At 44.0% G+C, this 21,304-nt stretch overlaps 1 protein-coding gene across 1 annotated transcript in view; it reads right to left on the bottom strand.

The window, feature by feature from the left end:
- Positions 1-21,304, bottom strand: part of arhgef39 (Rho guanine nucleotide exchange factor (GEF) 39) — a 121,003-nt gene that overhangs the window by 51,928 nt on the left and 47,771 nt on the right. Inside the window, exon 3 of the mRNA XM_045208406.1 lies at positions 6,375-6,445. Coding sequence (XP_045064341.1) covers positions 6,375-6,445 — 71 coding nt within the window. The remainder of the gene's footprint in view (positions 1-6,374; positions 6,446-21,304) is intronic.

Consider the following 21,304-nt stretch of genomic DNA (forward strand, 5'->3'; position numbering starts at 1 on the left):
AGCCCACTGCTATATCCTCCCAGAATATCCTGGACTGAACCCACTGCTATATCCTCCCAGCCTGTACTGAGCCCACTGCTATATCCTCCTCCCAGCCTGTACTGAGCCCACTGCTATATCCTCCTCCCAGCCTGTACTGAGCCCACTGCTATATCCTCCTCCCAGCCTGTACTGAGCCCACTGCTATATCCTCCCAGAACATCCTGTACTCAGCCCACTGCTGTCCTCCCAGCCTGTACTGAGCCCACTGCTATATCCTCCTCCCAGAACATCCTGGACTGAGCCCACTGCTATATCCTCCTCCCAGAACATCCTGTACTGAGCCCACTGCTATATCCTCCCAGAACATATTGTACTGAGCCCACTGCTATATCCTCCTCCCAGAACATCCCGGACTGAGCCCACTGCTATATCCTCCCATAACATCCTGTACTGAGCCCACTGCTATATCCTCCCATAACATGCTGGACTGAGCTTACTGCTATATCCTCCCAGAACATCCTGGACTGAGCCCACTGCTATATCCTCCCAGAACATCCTGGACTGAGCCCACTGCTATATCCTCCCAGAACATCCGGGACTGAGCCCACTGCTATATCCTCCTCCCAGAACATCCTAGACTGAGCCCACTGCTATATCCTCCTCCCAGAACATCCTAGACTGAGCCCACTGCTATATCCTCCCATAACATCATATACTGAGCCCACTGCTATATCCTCCCAGAATATCCTGGACTGAGCCCACTGCTATATCCTCCCAGAATATCCTGGACTGAGCCCACTGCTATATCCTCCCAGAACATCCTGGACTGAGCCCACTGCTATATCCTCCCATAACATCATATACTGAGCCCACTGCTATATCCTCCCAGAATATCCTGGACTGAGCCCACTGCTATATCCTCCCAGAATATCCTGGACTGAGCCCACTGCTATATCCTCCCAGAATATCCTGGACTGAGCCCACTGCTATATCCTCCCAGCCTGTACTGAGCCCACTGCTATATCCTCCTCCCAGCCTGTACTGAGCCCACTGCTATATCCTCCTCCCAGCCTGTACTGAGCCCACTGCTATATCCTCCTCCCAGCCTGTACTGAGCCCACTGCTATATCCTCCTCCCAGCCTGTACTGAGCCCACTGCTATATCCTCCCAGAACATCCTGTACTTAGCCCACTGCTGTCCTCCCAGCCTGTACTGAGCCCACTGCTATATCCTCCCAGAACATCCTGTACTGAGCCCACTGATGTCCTCCCAGCCTGTACTGAGCCCACTGCTATATCCTCCTCCCAGCCTGTACTGAGCCCACTGCTATATCCTCCTCCCAGCCTGTACTGAGCCCACTGCTGTCCTCCCAGCCTGTACTGAGCCCACTGCTATATCCTCCTCCCAGCCTGTACTGAGCCCACTGCTATATCCTCCTCCCAGCCTGTACTGAGCCCACTGCTGTCCTCCCAGCCTGTACTGAGCCCACTGCTATCCTCCCAGCCTGTACTGAGCCCACTGCTATATCCTCTCAGCCTGTACTGAGCCCACTGCTATGTCCTCCCAGCCTGTACTGAGCCCACTGCTGTCCTCCCAGCCTGTACTGAGCCCACTGCTATATCCTCCCAGCCTGTACTGAGCCCACTGCTGTCCTCCCAGCCTGTACTGAGCCCACTGCTATATCCTCCTCCCAGCCTGTACTGAGCCCACTGCTATATCCTCCCAGCCTGTACTGAGCCCACTGCTGTCCTCCCAGCCTGTACTGAGCCCACTGCTATGTCCTCTCAGCCTGTACTGAGCCCACTGCTGTCCTCCCAGCCTGTACTGAGCCCACTGCTATGTCCTCCCAGCCTGTACTGAGCCCACTGCTATATCCTCCCAGCCTGTACTGAGCCCACTGCTATATCCTCCTCCCAGCCTGTACTGAGCCCACTGCTATATCCTCCTCCCAGCCTGTACTGAGCCCACTGCTGTCCTCCCAGCCTGTACTGAGCCCACTGCTATATCCTCCCAGCCTGTACTGAGCCCACCGCTGCTGTTAGACGTGTTCAGCTCATCATCACAGTCACATCACTTGTTGTTAGACGTGTTCAGTGCTGACAAACTGGGAAACAATCCTGACTGACTAAGAACGGTGAAGAGAGCTGCACATCAAACTCACATGATGTGCAAATGTGAGTCTGCATCCCAAAATGGCGTCCTGTTCCCTATGTGTCGTTCCATCTCAAAGAGCACAAGAAAGAGCCCACCATCTCAAATTGTTCTGAAATTGTTTCAGTTGTTTGAAACAGATATGATTAGCATTCCTGTGGCATTATATTGTTGAAATATAATTTGATCTTTGAAAAATTCAGCTAATTGATTGCACCCAAATTTGCCATTTTAATTTATAGGATTCATATATGATTTGGACAAAACATATTTATTAATATATATATATTTTTTTTACAATGGAGTTAGACATAAGAAATCAAAAGATTGGTCGAATGCCACCCACGGACCCCACACCCCCCGATCCCACCCAAACAGTGAGTATATAGTATCAGTTCTCTATGTCTGACAAGCAGTATGGAGCTGTGGCTTGGAGTATTGTTTCTTCATCCTATGTAACGCATTCCCAGCTAATGTTATTTCTATTCTGCTGTTCAGAGAAATTAGTCATTGAAGTTGTTAGGTTTATGTCCCATCCTACATCCTGATATTACCTGGTTCTGACAACTAGATGGTGCTGTTCCAAATGATTTTTTTTTAAAATACAGTATATACTTTAGGACGATTCTGACATGAAGCGTGAAAATACTAATACAGGTAACATTGACTTGCATTGGATTTGTGCCACAAATGCTTCTTTTTTATATATATAGCACCTGGAACAGCACCATCTAAAATGGTCAGAACCTGGTAATAGCAGGATGTAACATGGAACATAAGCCTAACAACTTCAATGTCTAAAACCATCACCAAATTCACTGGGAATACAGTCGTGGTCAAAAGTGTTGAGAATCACACAAATACTAATTTTTCACAAAGTCTGCTGCCTCAGTTTTGATTATGGCTATTTGCATACACTCCAGAATGTCATGAAGAGTCCCTCTTTGCCATGAAAATTAACTTAATTCCAAAAAAACACTTCCACTGCATTTTAGCCCTGCCACAAAAGGACCAGGTGTCAGTGATTCTCTCATTAACACAGGTGAGAGTGTTGACGAGGACAAGGCTGGAGATCACTCTGTCATGCTGATTGAGTTAGAATAACAGATTGGAAGCTTTAAAAGGAGGGTGGTGCTTGAAATCATTGTTCTTCCTCTGTTAACCATGGTTACCTGCAAGGAAACACGTGCCGTCATCATTGCTTTTTACAAAAATGGCTTCACAGGCAAGGATATTCCGGCTAGTAAGATTGCACCTAAATCAACCATTTATCGGATCATCAAGAACTTCAAGGAGAGAGGTTCAATTGTTGTGAAGAAGGCATCAGGGCGCCCAAGAAAGTCCAGCAAGCGCCAGGACTGTCTCCTAAAGTTGATTCAGCTGCGGGACCGGGGCACCACCAGTGCAGAGCTTGCTCAGGAATGGCAGCAGGCAGGTCTGAGTGCATTTGCAAGCACAGTGAGGCAAATACTTTTGGAGGATGGCTTGGTGTCAAGAAGGGCAGCAAAGAAGCCATCTCTCTCCAGGAAAAACATCAGGGACAGACTGATATTCTGCAAAAGGTACCGGGATTGGACTGCTGAGGACTGTTTTTGTTTTTTTGGGTCCATGGCCAGGAAACTCCACAGATCTTAATCCCATTGAGAACTTGTGGTCGATCCTCAAGAGGCAGGTGGACAAACAAAAACCCACATATTCTGACAACTCCAAGCATTGATTATGCAAGAATGGGCTGCCATCAGTCAGGATGTGGCCCTGAAGTGAATTGACAGCATGCCAGGGCGGATTGCAGAGGTCTTGAAAAAGAAGGGTCAACACTGCAAATATTGACTCTTTGCATAAACTTAATGTAATTGTCAATAAAAGCATTTGACACTTATGGAATGCTTGTAATTATACTTCAGTATACCATAGTACGATCTGACAAAAATATCTCATAACACTGAAGCAGCGAACTTTGTGAAGACCAATACTTGTGTCATTCTCAAAACTTTTGACCACGACTGTACATTACATAGGATGAAGAAACAATACTCCAAGCTGCAGCTCCATACTACTTGTCAAACATAGAGAACTGATACTATACGCTCGTTGTTGGGCTGGGATTGGCGTGGGGTGTGGGGGGTACAAGGGTGGATTTCTTTGGATTCCTCATGTCTAACTCATTGTTACGAAAAAAGTTTGGTCCAAATCGGACGTGATGTTCTATATTTATGCAACAATTTCTAAGATTTTACTGAGTTACAGTTCATAAGGAAATCATTCAATTGAAATAAATACAGTAGGCCCTAATCTATGGATTTCACATGACTGGGAATACAGATATGCATCTGTTGGTAACAGATACTGTACCTTAAAAAAAAAAGGTAGGGGCTTGAATCAGAAAACCAGTCAGTATCTGGTGTGACCACCATTTGCCTCATGCAGCGCGACACATCTCATTCACATAGAGTTGATCTGGCTGTTGATTGTGGCTTGTGGAATGTTGTCCCACTCTTCTTCAATGGCTGTGCGAAGTTGCTGGATATTGCCGGGAACTGGAACACGCTGTCGTACACGTCGATACAGAGCATCCCAAACATGCTCAATATAGGTGACATGTCTGGTGAGTATGCAGGCCATGGAAGAACTGGGACATTTTCAGTTTCCAAGAATTGTGTACAGATCCTTGCGACATGGGGCCGTGCATTATCATGCTGAAACATGAGGTGATGAGGCGGATTAAATGGCACGACAATGGGCCTCAGGATCTCGTTACGGTATTTCTGTGCATTTAAATTGCAATCGATAAAATGCAATTGTGTTCGTTGTCCGTAGCTTATGCCTGCCCATATCATAACCCCACCGCCACCATGGGGCACTCTGTTCACAACGTTGACATCAGCAAACCACTCGCCCACACGTGGTCTGCGGTTGTGAGGCCGGTTGGACGTACTGCCAAATTCTCTAAAACGACGCTTATGGTAGAAATTAACATTAAATTATCTGGCAACAGCTCTGGTGGACATTCCTGCAGTCAGCATGCCAATTGCACGATTCCTCAAAACATGAGATATCTGTGGCATTGTGTTGTGTGACAAAACTGCACATTTTAGAGTGGCCTTTTATTGTCCGTAGCACAAGGTGCACCTCTGTAATGGTCATGCTGTTTAATCAGCTTCTTGATATGCCACACCTGTCAGGTAGATGGATTATCTTGGCAAAGCAGAAATGCTCACTAACAGGAATGTAAACAAATTTGTGCAAAACACTTTAGAGAAATAAGCTTTTTGTACATATGGAAAATTTCTGGGATCTTTTATTTCCGCTCATGAAACATGGGACCAACACTTTACATGTTGCGTTTATATTTTGGTTCAGTGTACGAATCCTGTAAAATAAAATGGCCAATTTGGGTGCAATCGATTAGCTTAATTTACATTTCAACAAAACAACGTTGCAGCAATGCTTCTCTTATCTGTTTAAAAACTACAGGAATGATTTCAGAACAATCTGAGATGGTGGCTGTCATGGCTGGCTGAAATGACCCTGAACGACCCGACCTCTACGTAGTGTACCACCTTTATAACTAGGGCCCATAGTGCTCTCTGCAAAAGTAGTGCACTACATAGGGAATAGGGTGCCATATGAGACGCAGCCCCGAGTCTGCAGCGTTGAGACCGATCTCTTGACTATAAGAGAGATCGAACTATATTGGTCTCCCGAGTGGCGCAGTGGTCTAAGGCACCGCATCGCAGCGCTAGCTGTGCCACTAGAGATCCTGGTTCGAATCCAGGCTCTGTCGTAGCCGGCCGCGACCGGGAGACCCATGGGGCGGCGCACAATTGGCCCAGCGTCGTCCAGGGTAGGGAATGGCCGGCAGGGATGTAGCTCAGTTGGTAGAGCATGGCGTTTGCAACGCCAGGGTTGTGGGTTCGATTCCCACGGGGGGCCAGTATGAAAAAAAAAAATAATGATGTATGCACTCACTAACTGTAAGTGGCTCTGGATAAGAGCGTCTGCTAAATGACTAACATGTAAAATGTATAAAAGACTATAGACGTCGCTGAGGTTAATCCATAGACACTGTATTTACCTTGAAGGATAACAGTGGCTGAGTCCCAAACGACAGACACCCCCTATTCCCTATATGGTGACAGGGGCCCTGGTCAAAAGTAGTGCACTACATAGGGATGCCATTTGGAATGCAGACGGTGATTATTGAGCTGAGCAGTGCAGCAGGGTGAGGAGAGACACTTACTTGAAAGCGGTTGGAACTCGGGGTAGTCTGGACTAGTGTTCTCTGTCAGATCCCGTAAGAAATGCTTGTACCTAACAACAAGAGAAGAGATACAGATAAACAAGGTCAACAAAAGGTCAAATCTAAATCCAAACAGTAAAACAACCAGAGAGTTTAGAGTAAGCAGATGGGACATTACTATTCAAGCAGCCAGACGGTAGGTTGTGTGTGTGTGTTCAGAGAAGTAAGACATTGTTTGTCAACGTGCTCTTTGACAACTTCCTCCAAACAACCAAGACCCGTCCTGTCAGTGTAAATGGTCAAAAAGACAATAGGTCAACTATTCTACTATGGGGTTGTCTGGTTTAGTTTAATAACACCATTACATTACTAGGTAAATAGGTCAACTATTCTACTATGGGGGTTGTCTGGTTTAGTTTAATAACACCATTACATTACTAGGTAAATAGGTCAACTATTCTACTATGGGGTTGTCTGAGTCTTTACCAGCAGCTACAGTAGGTTACACACCTCTGTCTGAGTCTTTACCAGCAGCTACAGTAGGTTACACACCTCTGTCTGAGTCTTTACCAGCAGCTACAGTAGGCTACACACCTCTGTCTGAGTCTTTACCAGCAGCTACAGTAGGTTACACACCTCTGTCTGAGTCTTTACCAGCAGCTACAGTAGGTTACACACCTCTGTCTGAGTCTTTACCAGCAGCTACAGTAGGTTACACACACCTCTGTCTGAGTCTTTACCAGCAGCTACAGTAGGTTACACACACCTCTGTCTGAGTCTTTACCAGCAGCTACAGTAGGTTACACACCTCTGTCTGAGTCTTTACCAGCAGCTACAGTAGGTTACACACCTCTGTCTGAGTCTTTACCAGCAGCTACAGTAGGTTACACACCTCTGTCTGAGTCTTTACCAGCAGCTACAGTAGGTTACACACCTCTGTCTGAGTCTTTACCAGCAGCTACAGTAGGTTACACACCTCTGTCTGAGTCTTTACCAGCAGCTACAGTAGGTTACACACCTCTGTCTGAGTCTTTACCAGCAGCTACAGTAGGTTACACACCTCTGTCTGAGTCTTTACCAGCAGCTACAGTAGGTTACACACCTCTGTCTGAGTCTTTACCAGCAGCTACAGTAGGTTACACACCTCTGTCTGAGTCTTTACCAGCAGCTACAGTAGGTTACACACCTCTGTCTGAGTCTTTACCAGCAGCTACAGTAGGTTACACACCTCTGTCTGAGTCTTTACCAGCAGCCACAGTAGGCTACACACCTCTGTCTGAGTCTTTACCAGCAGTACAGTAGGTTACACACCTCTGTCTGAGTCTTTACCAGCAGCTACAGTAGGTTACACACACCTCTGTCTGAGTCTTTACCAGCAGCTACAGTAGGTTCACACACCTCTGTCTGAGTCTTTACCAGCAGCCACAGTAGGTTACACACCTCTGTCTGAGTCTTTACCAGCAGCTACAGTAGGTTACACACCTCTGTCTGAGTCTTTACCAGCAGCTACAGTAGGTTACACACCTCTGTCTGAGTCTTTACCAGCAGCTACAGTAGGTTACACACCTCTGTCTGAGTCTTTACCAGCAGCTACAGTAGGTTACACACCTCTGTCTGAGTCTTTACCAGCAGCCACAGTAGGTTACACACCTCTGTCTGAGTCTTTACCAGCAGCTACAGTAGGTTACACACCTCTGTCTGAGTCTTTACCAGCAGCTACAGTAGGTTACACACCTCTGTCTGAGTCTTTACCAGCAGCTACAGTAGGTTACACACCTCTGTCTGAGTCTTTACCAGCAGCTACAGTAGGTTACACACCTCTGTCTGAGTCTTTACCAGCAGCTACAGTAGGTTACACACCTCTGTCTGAGTCTTTACCAGCAGCTACAGTAGGTTACACACCTCTGTCTGAGTCTTTACCAGCAGCTACAGTAGGTTACACACCTCTGTCTGAGTCTTTACCAGCAGCTACAGTAGGTTACACACCTCTGTCTGAGTCTTTACCAGCAGCTACAGTAGGTTCCACACCTCTGTCTGAGTCTTTACCAGCAGCTACAGTAGGTTACACACCTCTGTCTGAGTCTTTACCAGCAGCTACAGTAGGTTACACACCTCTGTCTGAGTCTTTACCAGCAGCTACAGTAGGTTACACACCTCTGTCTGAGTCTTTACCAGCAGCTACAGTAGGTTACACACCTCTGTCTGAGTCTTTACCAGCAGCTACAGTAGGTTACACACCTCTGTCTGAGTCTTTACCAGCAGCTACAGTAGGTTACACACCTCTGTCTGAGTCTTTACCAGCAGCTACAGTAGGTTACACACCTCTGTCTGAGTCTTTACCAGCAGCTACAGTAGGTTACACACCTCTGTCTGAGTCTTTACCAGCAGCTACAGTAGGTTACACACCTCTGTCTGAGTCTTTACCAGCAGCTACAGTAGGTTCCACACCTCTGTCTGAGTCTTTACCAGCAGCTACAGTAGGTTCCACACCTCTGTCTGAGTCTTTACCAGCAGCTACAGTAGGTTACACACCTCTGTCTGAGTCTTTACCAGCTGCTACAGTAGGTTACACACCTCTGTCTGAGTCTTTACCAGCAGTAGGTTACACACCTTTGTCTGAGTCTTTACCAGCAGCTACAGTAGGTTACACACCTCTGTCAGAATCTTTACCAGCAGCTACAGTAGGTTACACACCTCTGTCTGAGTCTTTACCAGCAGTAGGTTCCACACCTCTGTCTGAGTCTTTACCAGCAGCTACAGTAGGTTACACACCTCTGTCTGAGTCTTTACCAGCAGCTACAGTAGGTTACACACCTCTGTCTGAGTCTTTACCAGCAGCTACAGTAGGCTACACACACCTCTGTCTGAGTCTTTACCAGCAGCCACAGTAGGTTACACACCTCTGTCTGAGTCTTTACCAGCAGTAGGTTACACACCTCTGTCTGAGTCTTTACCAGCAGCTACAGTAGGTTACACACCTCTGTCTGAGTCTTTACCAGCAGCTACAGTAGGTTACACACCTCTGTCTGAGTCTTTACCAGCAGCTACAGTAGGTTACACACCTCTGTCTGAGTCTTTACCAGCAGCTACAGTAGGTTACACACCTCTGTCTGAGTCTTTACCAGCAGCTACAGTAGGTTACACACCTCTGTCTGAGTCTTTACCAGCAGCTACAGTAGGTTACACACCTCTGTCTGAGTCTTTACCAGCAGCCACAGTAGGTTACACACCTCTGTCTGAGTCTTTACCAGCAGCTACAGTAGGTTACACACCTCTGTCTGAGTCTTTACCAGCAGCTACAGTAGGTTACACACCTCTGTCTGAGTCTTTACCAGCAGCTACAGTAGGCTACACACCTCTGTCTGAGTCTTTACCAGCAGCTACAGTAGGTTACACACCTCTGTCTGAGTCTTTACCAGCAGCTACAGTAGGTTACACACCTCTGTCTGAGTCTTTACCGGCAGCTACAGTAGGTTGACACACCTCTGTCTGAGTCTTTACCAGCAGCTACAGTAGGTTCCACCTCTGGACAGGAGAGAGAAAGGAAAGTCTCAGTACGCTACACACTCACTCCTTCCTCCCTTTCTACGTCCTCAAGAGATGTTCTGCTGTTCCACAGAAACAGAGAAAGGAGGGGTGCCTTAATCTTTACTGAGGGTGGTGAACACAGGATCAGCCAAAGCCTTTCACATTAAGATCTTAAGACTGGGAGATGCTGTGGAATGGTGTTGCTTCATTATATGGAATTTAGAACAGTTGTGTGTTTGTTCCACCTGAGTAAGACAAAACACCTAGACCCATCTGTTCTAGACTGAGTTAAAGTAACAGAACAAACACCTAGACCCATCTGTTCTAGACTGAGTTAAACAGACCAAACACCTAGACCCATCTGTTCTAGACTGAGTTAAACAGACCAAACACCTAGACCCATCTGTTCTAGACTGAGTTAAACAGAACAAACACCTAGACCCATCTGTTCTAGACTGAGTTAAACAGAACAAACACCTAGACCCATCTGTTCTAGACTGAGTTAAACAGACCAAACACCTAGACCCATCTGTTCTAGACTGAGTTAAACAGACCAAACACCTAGACCCATCTGTTCTAGACTGAGTTAAACAGAACAAACACCTAGACCCATCTGTTCTAGACTGAGTTAAACAGACCAAACACCTAGACCCATCTGTTCTAGACTGAGTTAAACAGACCAAACACCTAGACCCATCTGTTCTAGACTGAGTTAAACAGAACAAACACCTAGACCCATCTGTTCTAGACTGAGTTAAACAGAACAAACACCTAGACCCATCTGTTCTAGACTGAGTTAAACAGAACAAACACCTAGACCCATCTGTTCTAGACTGAGTTAAACAGACCAAACACCTAGACCCATCTGTTCTAGACTGAGTTAAACAGAACAAACACCTAGACCCATCTGTTCTAGACTGAGTTAAACAGAACAAACACCTAGACCCATCTGTTCTAGACTGAGTTAAACAGAACAAACACCTAGACCCATCTGTTCTAGACTGAGTTAAACAGAACAAACACCTAGACCCATCTGTTCTAGACTGAGTTAAACAGAACAAACACCTAGACCCATCTGTTCTAGACTGAGTTAAACAGAACAAACACCTAGACCCATCTGTTCTAGACTGAGTTAAACAGAACAAACACCTAGACCCATCTGTTCTAGACTGAGTTAAACAGAACAAACACCTAGACCCATCTGTTCTAGACTGAGTTAAACAGACCAAACACCTAGACCCATCTGTTCTAGACTGAGTTAAACAGAACAAACACCTAGACCCATCTGTTCTAGACTGAGTTAAACAGAACAAACACCTAGACCCATCTGTTCTAGACTGAGTTAAACAGAACAAACACCTAGACCCATCTGTTCTAGACTGAGTTAAACAGAACAAACACCTAGACCCATCTGTTCTAGACTGAGTTAAACAGAACAAACACCTAGACCCATCTGTTCTAGACTGAGTTAAACAGAACAAACACCTAGACCCATCTGTTCTAGACTGAGTTAAACAGACCAAACACCTAGACCCATCTGTTCTAGACTGAGTTAAACAGAACAAACACCTAGACCCATCTGTTCTAGACTGAGTTAAACAGAACAAACACCTAGACCCATCTGTTCTAGACAGAGTTAAACAGAACAAACACCTAGACCCATCTGTTCTAGACTGAGTTAAACAGAACAAACACCTAGACCCATCTGTTCTAGACTGAGTTAAACAGACCAAACACCTAGACCCATCTGTTCTAGACTGAGTTAAACAGAACAAACACCTAGACCCATCTGTTCTAGACTGAGTTAAACAGAACAAACACCTAGACCCATCTGTTCTAGACTGAGTTAAACAGACCAAACACCTAGACCCATCTGTTCTAGACTGAGTTAAACAGAACAAACACCTAGACCCATCTGTTCTAGACTGAGTTAAGTAACAGACCAAACACCTAGACCCATCTGTTCTAGACTGAGTTAAACAGAACAAACACCTAGACCCATCTGTTCTAGACTGAGTTAAACAGACCAAACACCTAGACCCATCTGTTCTAGACTGAGTTAAGTAACAGACCAAACACCTAGACCCATCTGTTCTAGACTGAGTTAAACAGACCAAACACCTAGACCCATCTGTTCTAGACTGAGTTAAACAGACCAAACACCTAGACCCATCTGTTCTAGACTGAGTTAAACAGAACAAACACCTAGACCCATCTGTTCTAGACTGAGTTAAACAGAACAAACACCTAGACCCATCTGTTCTAGACTGAGTTAAACAGAACAAACACCTAGACCCATCTGTTCTAGACTGAGTTAAACAGACCAAACACCTAGACCCATCTGTTCTAGACTGAGTTAAACAGAACAAACACCTAGACCCATCTGTTCTAGACTGAGTTAAACAGAACAAACACCTAGACCCATCTGTTCTAGACTGAGTTAAACAGACCAAACACCTAGACCCATCTGTTCTAGACTGAGTTAAACAGAACAAACACCTAGACCCATCTGTTCTAGACTGAGTTAAACAGACCAAACACCTAGACCCATCTGTTCTAGACTGAGTTAAACAGAACAAACACCTAGACCCATCTGTTCTAGACTGAGTTAAACAGAACAAACACCTAGACCCATCTGTTCTAGACTGAGTTAAACAGACCAAACACCTAGACCCATCTGTTCTAGACTGAGTTAAACAGAACAAACACCTAGACCCATCTGTTCTAGACTGAGTTAAACAGAACAAACACCTAGACCCATCTGTTCTAGACTGAGTTAAACAGAACAAACACCTAGACCCATCTGTTCTAGACTGAGTTAAAACAGAACAAACACCTAGACCCATCTGTTCTAGACTGAGTTAAACAGAACAAACACCTAGACCCATCTGTTCTAGACTGAGTTAAACAGAACAAACACCTAGACCCATCTGTTCTAGACTGAGTTAAACAGAACAAACACCTAGACCCATCTGTTCTAGACTGAGTTAAACAGAACAAACACCTAGAACCATCTGTTCTAGACTGAGTTAAACAGAACAAACACCTAGACCCATCTGTTCTAGACAGAGTTAACGTAACAGAACAAAACACCTAGACCCATCTGTTCTAGACTGAGTTAAACAGAACAAACACCTAGACCCATCTGTTCTAGACTGAGTTAAACAGACCAAACACCTAGACCCATCTGTTCTAGACTGAGTTAAACAGAACAAACACCTAGACCCATCTGTTCTAGACTGAGTTATAACAGAACAAACACCTAGACCCATCTGTTCTAGACTGAGTTAAACAGAACAAACACCTAGACCCATCTGTTCTAGACTGAGTTAAACAGAACAAACACCTAGACCCATCTGTTCTAGACTGAGTTAAACAGACCAAACACCTAGACCCATCTGTTCTAGACTGAGTTAAACAGAACAAACACCTAGACCCATCTGTTCTAGACTGAGTTAAACAGACCAAACACCTAGACCCATCTGTTCTAGACTGAGTTAAACAGAACAAACACCTAGACCCATCTGTTCTAGACTGAGTTAAACAGACCAAACACCTAGACCCATCTGTTCTAGACTGAGTTAAACAGACCAAACACCTAGACCCATCTGTTCTAGACTGAGTTAAACAGACCAAACACCTAGACCCATCTGTTCTAGACTGAGTTAAACAGACCAAACACCTAGACCCATCTGTTCTAGACTGAGTTAAACAGAACAAACACCTAGACCCATCTGTTCTAGACTGAGTTAAACAGAACAAACACCTAGACCCATCTGTTCTAGACTGAGTTAAACAGAACAAACACCTAGACCCATCTGTTCTAGACTGAGTTAAACAGACCAAACACCTAGACCCATCTGTTCTAGACTGAGTTAAACAGAACAAACACCTAGACCCATCTGTTCTAGACTGAGTTAAACAGAACAAACACCTAGACCCATCTGTTCTAGACTGAGTTAAACAGAACAAACACCTAGACCCATCTGTTCTAGACTGAGTTAAACAGAACAAACACCTAGACCCATCTGTTCTAGACTGAGTTAAACAGAACAAACACCTAGACCCATCTGTTCTAGACTGAGTTAAACAGAACAAACACCTAGACCCATCTGTTCTAGACTGAGTTAAAACAGAACAAACACCTAGACCCATCTGTTCTAGACTGAGTTAACGTAACAGACCAAACACCTAGACCCATCTGTTCTAGACTGAGTTAAACAGACCAAACACCTAGACCCATCTGTTCTAGACTGAGTTAAACAGAACAAACACCTAGACCCATCTGTTCTAGACTGAGTTAAACAGAACAAACACCTAGACCCATCTGTTCTAGACTGAGTTAAACAGAACAAACACCTAGACCCATCTGTTCTAGACTGAGTTAAACAGACCAAACACCTAGACCCATCTGTTCTAGACTGAGTTAAACAGACCAAACACCTAGACCCATCTGTTCTAGACTGAGTTAAACAGAACAAACACCTAGACCCATCTGTTCTAGACTGAGTTAACGAACAGAACAAACACCTAGACCCATCTGTTCTAGACTGAGTTAAACAGAACAAACACCTAGACCCATCTGTTCTAGACTGAGTTAAACAGAACAAACACCTAGACCCATCTGTTCTAGACTGAGTTAAACAGACCAAACACCTAGACCCATCTGTTCTAGACTGAGTTAAACAGACCAAACACCTAGACCCATCTGTTCTAGACTGAGTTAAACAGAACAAACACCTAGACCCATCTGTTCTAGACTGAGTTAAACAGAACAAACACCTAGACCCATCTGTTCTAGACTGAGTTAAACAGAACAAACACCTAGACCCATCTGTTCTAGACTGAGTTAAACAGACCAAACACCTAGACCCATCTGTTCTAGACTGAGTTAAACAGAACAAACACCTAGACCCATCTGTTCTAGACTGAGTTAAACAGAACAAACACCTAGACCCATCTGTTCTAGACTGAGTTAAACAGAACAAACACCTAGACCCATCTGTTCTAGACTGAGTTAAACAGAACAAACACCTAGACCCATCTGTTCTAGACTGAGTTAAACAGACCAAACACCTAGACCCATCTGTTCTAGACTGAGTTAAACAGACCAAACACCTAGACCCATCTGTTCTAGACTGAGTTAAACAGAACAAACACCTAGACCCATCTGTTCTAGACTGAGTTAAACAGAACAAACACCTAGACCCATCTGTTCTAGACTGAGTTAAACAGAACAAACACCTAGACCCATCTGTTCTAGACTGAGTTAAACAGACCAAACACCTAGACCCATCTGTTCTAGACTGAGTTAAACAGACCAAACACCTAGACCCATCTGTTCTAGACTGAGTTAAACAGAACAAACACCTAGACCCATCTGTTCTAGACTGAGTTAAACAGAACAAACACCTAGACCCATCTGTTCTAGACTGAGTTAAACAGAACAAACACCTAGACCCATCTGTTCTAGACTGAGTTAAACAGAACAAACACCTAGACCCATCTGTTCTAGACTGAGTTAAACAGAACAAACACCTAGACCCATCTGTTCTAGACTGAGTTAAACAGACCAAACACCTAGACCCATCTGTTCTAGACTGAGTTAAACAGAACAAACACCTAGACCCATCTGTTCTAGACTGAGTTAAACAGAACAAACACCTAGACCCATCTGTTCTAGACTGAGTTAAACAGACCAAACACCTAGACCCATCTGTTCTAGACTGAGTTAAACAGAACAAACACCTAGACCCATCTGTTCTAGACTGAGTTAAACAGACCAAACACCTAGACCCATCTGTTCTAGACTGAGTTAAACAGACCAAACACCTAGACCCATCTGTTCTAGACTGAGTTAAAGTAACAGACCAAACACCTAGACCCATCTGTTCTAGACTGAGTTAAACAGACCAAACACCTAGACCCATCTGTTCTAGACTGAGTTAAACAGACCAAACACCTAGACCCATCTGTTCTAGACTGAGTTAAACAGAACAAACACCTAGACCCATCTGTTCTAGACTGAGTTAAACAGACCAAACACCTAGACCCATCTGTTCTAGACTGAGTTAAACAGAACAAACACCTAGACCCATCTGTTCTAGACTGAGTTAAACAGAACAAACACCTAGACCCATCTGTTCTAGACTGAGTTAAACAGACCAAACACCTAGACCCATCTGTTCTAGACTGAGTTAAACAGAACAAACACCTAGACCCATCTGTTCTAGACTGAGTTAAACAGACCAAACACCTAGACCCATCTGTTCTAGACTGAGTTAAACAGAACAAACACCTAGACCCATCTGTTCTAGACTGAGTTAAACAGAACAAACACCTAGACCCATCTGTTCTAGACTGAGTTAAGTAACAGACCAAACACCTAGACCCATCTGTTCTAGACTGAGTTAAACAGAACAAACACCTAGACCCATCTGTTCTAGACTGAGTTAAACAGAACAAACACCTAGACCCATCTGTTCTAGACTGAGTTAAACAGAACAAACACCTAGACCCATCTGTTCTAGACAGAGTTAAACAGAACAAACACCTAGACCCATCTGTTCTAGACTGAGTTAACGTAACAGACCAAACACCTAGACCCATCTGTTCTAGACTGAGTTAAACAGAACAAACACCTAGACCCATCTGTTCTAGACTGAGTTAAACAGAACAAACACCTAGACCCATCTGTTCTAGACTGAGTTAGAACAGAACAAACACCTAGACCCATCTGTTCTAGACTGAGTTAAACAGACCAAACACCTAGACCCATCTGTTCTAGACTGAGTTAAACAGACCAAACACCTAGACCCATCTGTTCTAGACTGAGTTAAACAGAACAAACACCTAGACCCATCTGTTCTAGACTGAGTTAAACAGACCAAACACCTAGACCCATCTGTTCTAGACTGAGTTAAACAGAACAAACACCTAGACCCATCTGTTCTAGACTGAGTTAAACAGAACAAAACCCCTAGACCCATCTGTTACAGACTGAGTTAAAGTAACAGAACAAACACCTAGACCCATCTGTTCTAGACTGAGTTAAACAGACCAAACACCTAGACCCATCTGTTCTAGACTGAGTTAAACAGAACAAACACCTAGACCCATCTGTTCTAGACTGAGTTAAACAGACCAAACACCTAGACCCATCTGTTCTAGACTGAGTTAAACAGAACAAACACCTAGACCCATCTGTTCTAGACTGAGTTAAACAGACCAAACACCTAGACCCATCTGTTCTAGACTGAGTTAAACAGACCAAACACCTAGACCCATCTGTTCTAGACAGAGTTAAACAGAACAAACACCTAGACCCATCTGTTCTAGACAGAGTTAAACAGAACAAACACCTAGACCCATCTGTTCTAGACTGAGTTAAACAGAACAAACACCTAGACCCATCTGTTCTAGACTGAGTTAAACAGAACAAACACCTAGACCCATCTGTTCTAGACTGAGTTAAACAGACCAAACACCTAGACCCATCTGTTCTAGACTGAGTTAAACAGAACAAACACCTAGACCCATCTGTTCTAGACTGAGTTAAACAGAACAAACACCTAGACCCATCTGTTCTAGACTGAGTTAAACAGAACAAACACCTAGACCCATCTGTTCTAGACTGAGTTAAACAGAACAAACACCTAGACCCATCTGTTCTAGACTGAGTTAAACAGAACAAACACCTAGACCCATCTGTTCTAGACTGAGTTAAACAGAACAAACACCTAGACCCATCTGTTCTAGACTGAGTTAAACAGAACAAACACCTAGACCCATCTGTTCTAGACTGAGTTAAACAGACCAAACACCTAGACCCATCTGTTCTAGACTGAGTTAAACAGAACAAACACCTAGAACCATCTGTTCTAGACTGAGTTAACGTAACAGACCAAACACCTAGACCCATCTGTTCTAGACTGAGTTAAACAGAACAAACACCTAGACCCATCTGTTCTAGACTGAGTTAAACAGAACAAACACCTAGAACCATCTGTTCTAGACTGAGTTAACGTAACAGACCAAACACCTAGACCCATCTGTTCTAGACTGAGTTAAACAGAACAAACACCTAGAACCATCTGTTCTAGACTGAGTTAAACAGAACAAACACCTAGACCCATCTGTTCTAGACTGAGTTAAACAGACCAAACACCTAGACCCATCTGTTCTAGACTGAGTTAACGTAACAGAACAAACACCTAGACCCATCTGTTCTAGACTGAGTTAACGTAACAGAACAAACACCTAGACCCATCTGTTCTAGACTGAGTTAAACAGAACAAACACCTAGACCCATCTGTTCTAGACTGAGTTAAACAGACCAAACACCTAGACCCATCTGTTCTAGACTGAGTTAAACAGAACAAACACCTAGACCCATCTGTTCTAGACTGAGTTAAACAGAACAAACACCTAGACCCATCTGTTCTAGACTGAGTTAAACAGAACAAACACCTAGAACCATCTGTTCTAGACTGAGTTAACGTAACAGACCAAACACCTAGACCCATCTGTTCTAGACTGAGTTAAAGTAACAGAACAAACACCTAGAACCATCTGTTCTAGACTGAGTTAAACAGACCAAACACCTAGACCCATCTGTTCTAGACTGAGTTAAACAGACCAAACACCTAGACCCATCTGTTCTAGACTGAGTTAAAGTAACAGAACAAACACCTAGACCCATCTGTTCTAGACTGAGTTAAAGTAACAGAACAAACACCTAGAACCATCTGTTCTAGACTGAGTTAAACAGACCAAACACCTAGACCCATCTGTTCTAGACTGGGTTAAACAGACCAAACACCTAGACCCATCTGTTCTAGACTGAGTTAAACAGAACAAACACCTAGACCCATCTGTTCTAGACTGAGTTAAACAGACCAAACACCTAGACCCATCTGTTCTAGACTGAGTTAAACAGACCAAACACCTAGACCCATCTGTTCTAGACTGAGTTAAACAGAACAAACACCTAGACCCATCTGTTCTAGACTGAGTTAAACAGAACAAACACCTAGACCCATCTGTTCTAGACTGGGTTAAACAGAACAAACACCTAGACCCATCTGTTCTAGACTGAGTTAAACAGACCAAACACCTAGACCCATCTGTTCCAGACTGAGTTAAACAGAACAAACACCTAGACCCATCTGTTCTAGACTGAGTTAAACAGAACAAACACCTAGACCCATCTGTTCTAGACTGAGTTAACGTAACAGAACAAACACCTAGACCCATCTGTTCTAGACTGAGTTAAAGTAACAGAACAAACACCTAGACCCATCTGTTCTAGACTGAGTTAAAGTAACAGAACAAACACCTAGACCCATCTGTTCTAGACTGGGTTAAACAGAACAAACACCTAGACCCATCTGTTCTAGACTGAGTTAAACAGACCAAACACCTAGACCCATCTGTTCCAGACTGAGTTAAACAGAACAAACACCTAGACCCATCTGTTCTAGACTGAGTTAAACAGACCAACCACCTAGACCCATCTGTTCTAGACTGAGTTAACGAACAGACCAAACACCTAGACCCATCTGTTCCAGACTGAGTTAAACAGAACAAACACCTAGACCCATCTGTTCTAGACTGGAGTTAAACAGAACAAACACCTAGACCCATCTGTTCTAGACTGAGTTAAACAGAACAAACACCTAGACCCATCTGTTCTAGACTGAGTTAAACAGAACAAACACCTAGACCCATCTGTTCTAGACTGAGTTAAAGTAACAGAACAAACACCTAGACCCATCTGTTCTAGACTGAGTTAAACAGAACAAACACCTAGACCCATCTGTTCTAGACTGAGTTAAACAGACCAAACACCTAGACCCATCTGTTCTAGACTGGGTTAAACAGAACAAACACCTAGACCCATCTGTTCTAGACTGAGTTAACGTAACAGAACAAACACCTAGAACCATCTGTTCTAGACTGAGTTAAACAGACCAAACACCTAGACCCATCTGTTCTAGACTGAGTTAAACAGACCAAACACCTAGACCCATCTGTTCTAGACTGAGTTAAACAGACCAAACACCTAGACCCATCTGTTCTAGACTGAGTTAAACAGAACAAACACCTAGACCCATCTGTTCTAGACTGAGTTAAACAGACCAAACACCTAGACCCATCTGTTCTAGACTGAGTTAAACAGACCAAACACCTAGACCCATCTGTTCTAGACTGAGTTAAACAGACCAAACACCTAGACCCATCTGTTCTAGACTGAGTTAAACAGAACAAACACCTAGACCCATCTGTTCTAGACTGAGTTAAAGTAACAGAACAAACACCTAGACCCATCTGTTCTAGACTGAGTTAAACAGAACAAACACCTAGACCCATCTGTTCTAGACTGAGTTAAACAGAACAAACACCTAGACCCATCTGTTCTAGACTGAGTTAAACAGAACAAACACCTAGACCCATCTGTTCTAGACTGAGTTAAACAGACCAAACACCTAGACCCATCTGTTCTAGACTGAGTTAAACAGACCAAACACCTAGACCCATCTGTTCTAGACTGAGTTAAACAGAACAAACACCTAGACCCATCTGTTCTAGACTGAGTTAAACAGAACAAACACCTAGACCCATCTGTTCTAGACTGAGTTAAACAGAACAAACACCTAGACCCATCTGTTCTAGACTGAGTTACGTAACAGACCAAACACCTAGACCCATCTGTTCTAGACTGAGTTAATAACAGAACAAACACCTAGAACCATCTGTTCTAGACTGAGTTAAACAGACCAAACACCTAGACCCATCTGTTCTAGACTGGGTTAAACAGACCAAACACCCTAGACCCATCTGTTCTAGACTGAGTTAAACAGAACAAACACCTAGACCCATCTGTTCTAGACTGAGTTAAACAGACCAAACACCTAGACCCATCTGTTCTAGACTGAGTTAAACAGACCAAACACCTAGACCCATCTGTTCTAGACTGAGTTAAACAGAACAAACACCTAGACCCATCTGTTCTAGACTGAGTTAAACAGAACAAACACCTAGACCCATCTGTTCTAGACTGGGTTAAACAGAACAAACACCTAGACCCATCTGTTCTAGACTGAGTTAAACAGACCAAACACCTAGACCCATCTGTTCCAGACTGAGTTAAACAGAACAAACACCTAGACCCATCTGTTCTAGACTGAGTTAAACAGAACAAACACCTAGACCCATCTGTTCTAGACTGAGTTAAGAACAGAACAAACACCTAGACCCATCTGTTCTAGACTGAGTTAAAGTAACAGAACAAACACCTAGACCCATCTGTTCTAGACTGAGTTAGAACAGAACAAACACCTAGACCCATCTGTTCTAGACTGAGTTAAACAGAACAAACACCTAGACCCATCTGTTCTAGA

Source organism: Coregonus clupeaformis, chromosome 28 (genome assembly GCF_020615455.1).
Source record: "Coregonus clupeaformis isolate EN_2021a chromosome 28, ASM2061545v1, whole genome shotgun sequence".
Taxonomy (NCBI): Eukaryota; Metazoa; Chordata; class Actinopteri; order Salmoniformes; family Salmonidae; genus Coregonus; species Coregonus clupeaformis.